At 40.4% G+C, this 6,193-nt stretch overlaps 1 protein-coding gene across 1 annotated transcript in view; it reads right to left on the reverse strand.

Annotated features, from left to right (window-relative positions):
* Elovl7 (ELOVL fatty acid elongase 7) overlaps window positions 1-6,193 on the reverse strand; it is a 72,245-nt gene that overhangs the window by 27,501 nt on the left and 38,551 nt on the right. The window contains exon 2 of the mRNA XM_028784153.1: window positions 560-691. Within this exon, the coding sequence (XP_028639986.1) occupies window positions 560-623 (64 nt within the window). The 5' untranslated portion in view covers window positions 624-691. The remainder of the gene's footprint in view (window positions 1-559; window positions 692-6,193) is intronic.

Consider the following 6,193-nt stretch of genomic DNA (forward strand, 5'->3'; position numbering starts at 1 on the left):
ACATGCTTCATGTATGGTTTCCATTTGTATATTTTAAACTCAAGTGACACTGCATGTTTCAAAACATCTTTATTCCTGCTCAGTTTGTATCACCTCTCGGAGGCGGAGCATGGGCAGAGACGGGGTGGGGACAAGGGCAGGGGGACAAGGGCAGGGGTGGGGCAGCGTAGGGGTGGGGCGGGGATAGGGGCAGGGACAGGTCTTTCATTCTAGAATCAGCATGGACAGAACTTTTGTTAGCAGTGGTGGTGAGTTCCCTCTAAAGAATTAGAGTACTACGCCTCCAAAGCTATTTTTAAGGGTTGCTGGGATGAGATGTGCCATTGCATATCATCCAGTTCCCTCCCATGGATATCAGAGTGTTTTCATTATTATAAACATCATCATAGATGTGTGTGTGTGTGTGTGTGTGTGTATGTGTGTGTGATGAAACCCAGCCACTGCCTGTTGGTTAGCTAGTAATAAAGGAGTTTGAAGTGGTCAAGTGGTCAAGGCTCTTATTTTGTTCCAGATAAATCCTATTAAAGTGGGAAACTGATATAAAAGAAAAGACACTTACCAGCATCTTTGATCCAATTATCATAAAAACGCACAGTCCTCGATGTCAGATCACTGAACGCCATTTTCTACAGGATTCACTGGCTCTCTTAATGGGCTCTTCAGTAAAACAGTGCAGAAATGAGCTTAAGATCTATAAATGCAAATAAAAGTAAGCTTTTAGTAATACAATATTTAAAATGCTAAAAATTTAATAAGAACTGGCAGGGCAACACACTCTTGCTGAAGAGAAAACCCATTAGTGTGTCACAGGAAATGCTGACGCAGTCACAAACACTTGAGATTTTCCATTCTTATGGAGATGCTGATAACTTCACTGAAGAAGGGTGGTGTTTTATGTACATAAGACAAAAGGAAGGAATGGTTCTATGAACTCTTATAGGGACATCCCTCTTCTATGGAGAAAAGGCAGGTCAGGAGCTGGCTGGATCACCATGGCAAAGCTGAAGGAAAAGTCCAGAAGATGGAGAAGATGCCCAGACTTTCAGAGACCCAGGCCTTGTAGTCATCTTTATGCCCAATAAAGTCTTCTTTGTGTGAGCTTTTGAAAATACTTATTCGCCAGGCAGTAGTGGCGCACACCTTTAATCCCAGCACTTGGGAGGCAGAGGCAGGTGGATTTCTGAGTTCAAGGCCAGCCTGGTCTACAGAGTGAGTTCCAGGACAGCCAGGGCTACACAGAGAAACCCTGTCTCGAAAAACCTAATATATATATATATATATATATATATATATATATATATATATACTATTATTTTTAATTATATGTAGTATGTGTATGCAATATATGTATGAGTGCCAGTGGAAGCCATTGGTGTTGAATCTCTTGCAGCTAGGGTTTCAGGCAATGTATGAGTGCCTGTGGAAGCCAGAGGTGTGGAATCCCTTGCAGCTAGAGTTACAAGCAGTTGTTAGTTACTTGACATGGGTGCTAGCAACCAAACTTAGGCTTCTGCAAAAGCAATACACTCGCAACCACCGAACCATTCTCTGATCCTCTAAATTTTTAAATTTTAGTGGTCTCTTGGGATTCCCACAGTATTTTTTAATCATTAAAATGCCATCTACTAGTTTTAAAAACTAATGGAATGAGGCAGAAAGAAGGGAGGAAAACCAATAAGAATCAAGGAAAATTGCCCTGTTGATTCAAACAGGTAGACAAGAATTAATTATGGTAACGAGAAATCTCCTGAGTAAGATGGCCACTGAAGACAACCAGCCCTGCTACATGTGACAAGACACTATTCATTCTTAGTAATTCAGGCAGTAACGCAGTGACAGAGACAAATCAATGGAACACACAGAAATATGTCAAGTACATTTATGAATTTAAAAATGTATGTTAGTAATTCTGAAAGGTATGCTCTTCCACACTTTAAAATCTTGGAATCAAGCTACAACCTACAAACTGAAGATGTGTCATAAATTAATGGTGTAATGAATGAAAACCATCTGGTGAGAAGACTGGAGATGTTCTAGAAGCGGATGATCATACAACAGTATCAGTGTGCTCCATGCTACTGAATTTGGTTGAAAAGGTAAACTTTGCATTATGTATATTTTGTTATACACACAAAAGAAATTCCCTAAGTTTATCGTAGGAAATTTGACTTTTTCCTGGCAGTATAAAACAGTTATTTCATTTGTATAATTACAGAAATAAAATAAGGCATGCAACATGTGAAAAGGGTGACATCTCAAATCAGTGGACATTAAATTACTAACAGCCGCTCAACAAATGATGATACAGCTGGGTAGGCATCAGGAAACAAAACAACAGCAACCAAAGGCTCCCTGAATCTGTCATGAGACAAATTCGAACTCCAAATGGATAGAAACTTAGACGACAGCAATGGAGATTGCAAAACCTCGATGCGAGAAAGGCCCTTCTAAGACTCAAACTTCGGACACCAAAAAGAAGACTAGCAAGTTAGCCATGGAAAAGGAAGAGAGGAAGGAGGTGCCGAGATGAGAGAAGGCTAGAGGAGTATGGAGAATACAAGGAATTGGTAGCTGTGCCGAGCTGCTGAGAAAGGACTAAGGAGCGAACAGTCAATACTGGGCAGTGGGTGGGAAAGTCGTCCCACTCCCAGGTGAGGGACTGCAGCAGTCCCTCGGAGTTTTGGTTCAGAGGCCGGGGGGAATCAGATGGAATCTCTGTCTACCCCTCCATCTCCCACCACCTTTGCTTCTTGGTGAAGAGAAGGCCTCTAGAAGGGTATGAGGGAAATTTCCACCCGGAAGTTAATCTGTGTGTTCGGAGTGTTGTACTGTTGGCTGGAGGTAGCTTTTCATCTCATGTATACCCTTCGCAGAAGCAGAAACAAAATTCTAAAGAGGTCTGTACACTGGACAGAAAAGATCTGGGGCTTCAGCTTGTTCTTTATCAAAGATCTGGAAAGATCAGAAACTCAGAATATGAGGGATGGCTACTCCTAGCACATTCAAAGCAGGATTTCTCCAACTTGACAATGCTGATATTTTGGGTCAAATATTTCTTAGTCATGGGGACCTACTCTGAGTATTATGGGCAATTCGAGACAACCTGGCTTCTATCTACTAGATTCCAGAAACCCCACTTTGTGGTTGAGACAATCAACCTCATCTACAGCAATTATCAAATGTTCCCCTGTGGACAAAAATGTCCAAGGTTTACGGTAATTATCTAGATCACCATGCTTTCGCCAGACTATACAGCAGCTTGCCTCAGGGTGAGCACTTGGCAGCCCTGTGCTTGTTTAGTGTGAAGCTGTTCAAAATAATATGTGAGTTTTCCCTTACAGATTAACTTCAATGTTTTTCAGTTGGAAGTTACTATGGAGATTCTGGGGATTGAACCTGGGTTCTCTGCGAGAGCAGACAGAACTCTTAACCATGAGCCATCGCTCCAGCTCAGCATGGTGCAAATACAAGACTCCTCTCCCATTACCTTGGTCTTGCATATGCTTCTTGTAACTTGCTGAGATTTCAAGAGAGCCACTCACTGTAGTAGGTATCTATCATCCTCAACAAATACAAATTAAGCTACAGAAAAAACTATGTTCTTCTAATCAGACAAAATGGAGTCTAAGTAAAAGTTGTCATGAGATATAAAGGGGTCAAGAAGATAAAGAGTCAAGTTCATCATGAAGTTATAAGAAGGGCTGAGTGGGGCAGAGTCTTTATTTACTACACATGAGTTCCTGGGTGCCATGTCCAGTATCACACGAGAAGGAGGAAGGGAAGGGGAGAGGGCGAGAGAGATGCAAATAACACCCCAGCACTAAAAACATAACACAAATCCCAACAGATTTAAAGAGAACAATGGACAGCAATATAAAAATAGCAGAAGATTCCAGTCTACACTTTTGAACAACACATCAATCACCCAGACAGAAAATTAAGACAAAGAAAAAGAAAAGAAAAGAAAGAAAGAAAGGAGGAAAGAACTTGTAACCAACACCACAATGCACATTGTTCTCAGGCAACAGAATATACCCCAGGATAGACCATATGATGAGTCACAGAACAAGGGTAAGAAATCTAAGAAGACTGAAACCACAGCAAGTCTCTCTCCCAACCACAATGTTATGAACCTAGAAATCGATAGCAGGAGACCCAGAAGATTCATAAATATGTAGAAAGGAAACAGCCTACTCCTGAACAGTGAATAGGTCCAAAGGAAATCAGAATGGAACTTGAAACTACTGTGTGGCAAATGAAGACAGAAAAAAAAAAAAAAACAACTATGGGGCATAGCAACTCTAAGAAGAGACTTGTTACACTCTGAATATGAACTGACTACCACAGGATCATGTGTTTGATCAGATGGTCCCTGATAGTCATGCTGTTTTAAAGGCTGTGAAATCTTTGTGGGGGTGGGGTCTAATTGGAAGAAATGAGTCATTGGGAAGCACTCTCTGTTTTGTGACTGCTCATGTGATAGCTAACTGGAGGTCCCCGTGATCCTGCTACTGTAGAATCACCTACACCAAGCCTATTCCACCACGATGGACTGTACTCCACCTGAAAAAAACCACCTCCTTTAAACTGTGTTGTCAGGTGTTTGGCCACAGCAATGAGAAAAGTACCTAATACAAAATTGTGTAGTAACAGATGCCTGCATTTAAAATGAAGAATTGTGTCCCATAAAATATAACCATAACAATTAAAGAAGAAGAAATCACAAATTTGTGAGGAAGTGGGGGGGACATGGAAAGAATTGAGGGGAAAGTGGGAAAGGTAGAAACAGTGTAAACACAGTACTCACATATGAAATTTTCAACAGAAGTTAAATTAAAAAACAAACAAACAAATGTTCTACAGCAAGGAACTTGGAAACAAAGATAAGATAAACCAATAATAATCAAAAATTAGGTCCAAAATCTGCAGGATGAAGTGATACAGATCACCTTAGAAATGAGCAGAATGTCTCTACTTGAATAACAAAATACAATGTGAAATAGAAAAACAAGTTGCATGAAAAGTTAAAAGATACAAAACCTTTTTCTAGTGAAAAGTCTCAAATAAATTAATTTAGAACAGGAAGGACAAGGCATTACTAGAGATGTCAGGTAAATTTTGTGGAGTAGGTTAGTGCACCTCATGTGTATTCTACATTTATTTTGGTGGTTCCTGAACATGAATGATTCAGACCCATAGAGACAGAGATTTGGATACAATAAAAGTAAGACACCACCCAAACTATTTGGAACAGGCATAAATTATACCGACAGGATTCAATTAATAAAAGTCACCTGGATATGGAAGGCATTGGAATCCGGGTGGAATAGAAGGCGTCACTGATTCTGGGCAAGATTAATCTGATGATTCAAGAGAATTTGTGTTTGATAGAAGATATATGGGTACCACATCCACATCCATGGTATAAAAAAACTGGCTCCTTGTTTTAGGAGTGAAATGTGAGGTCCTCAAACACTTGTGAGAGAGAAGTCACCACTACATCTCAGTTCTCAGCGCATTTCAGAAAACTAGATTGTAAGTGTGGTTGTTCAGGCAAACAGAAACACAACAGAGTCAAATATATATATATAAAAAAAAGATTAAACACCTAGCCTTCTATTTTTCAAATGAAAATGCCATTGAATCAAGGAAAATCGCTTGCTATAAGTAACAGAGCAATCAACTGTAAATAACTTAACCCATGAGGGGATATATCACTCACAGAACAAGGCATTCAAATATAGGGCACTTCTTATGAGCTAGAAAAGAGCTGAGTTGGTGCTTTCAGTGGAAGAGACAGTGGTCGCCATCCCCCAAACTACAAGAATAGTAAAACAGACTCTCTCCCTCATCTTTTCCTTCCTTTCTTTTACAAGGTCTCAGAGCATGCTCCTCCAACTTCACCCAGACTCCCGACTGCTGAGATTATAAGTGTGAACCACACCCAATTGGCATTTCTTTTTAGAAACTTAAAAGCCTTTTGCATGGTCTCCAAGAAGACTCTCAAATGACCCATTTCATAAAAGTCTCACAGGTTAGCATCTAGTCAAGGTGGTAGCAATGCATGCATGTAACCCTAGCACTTGGGAGGCTGACAGAGGCTACAAGTTCAAGGCTAATCTGTGCTGCTTAGGGAGATTCTATGTCAACACACACACACACACACACACACACACACACACACACACACACA

Source organism: Grammomys surdaster, unplaced genomic scaffold, assembly GCF_004785775.1.
Source record: "Grammomys surdaster isolate TR1022 unplaced genomic scaffold, NIH_TR_1.0 99, whole genome shotgun sequence".
In the NCBI taxonomy this organism is placed as follows: Eukaryota; Metazoa; Chordata; class Mammalia; order Rodentia; family Muridae; genus Grammomys; species Grammomys surdaster.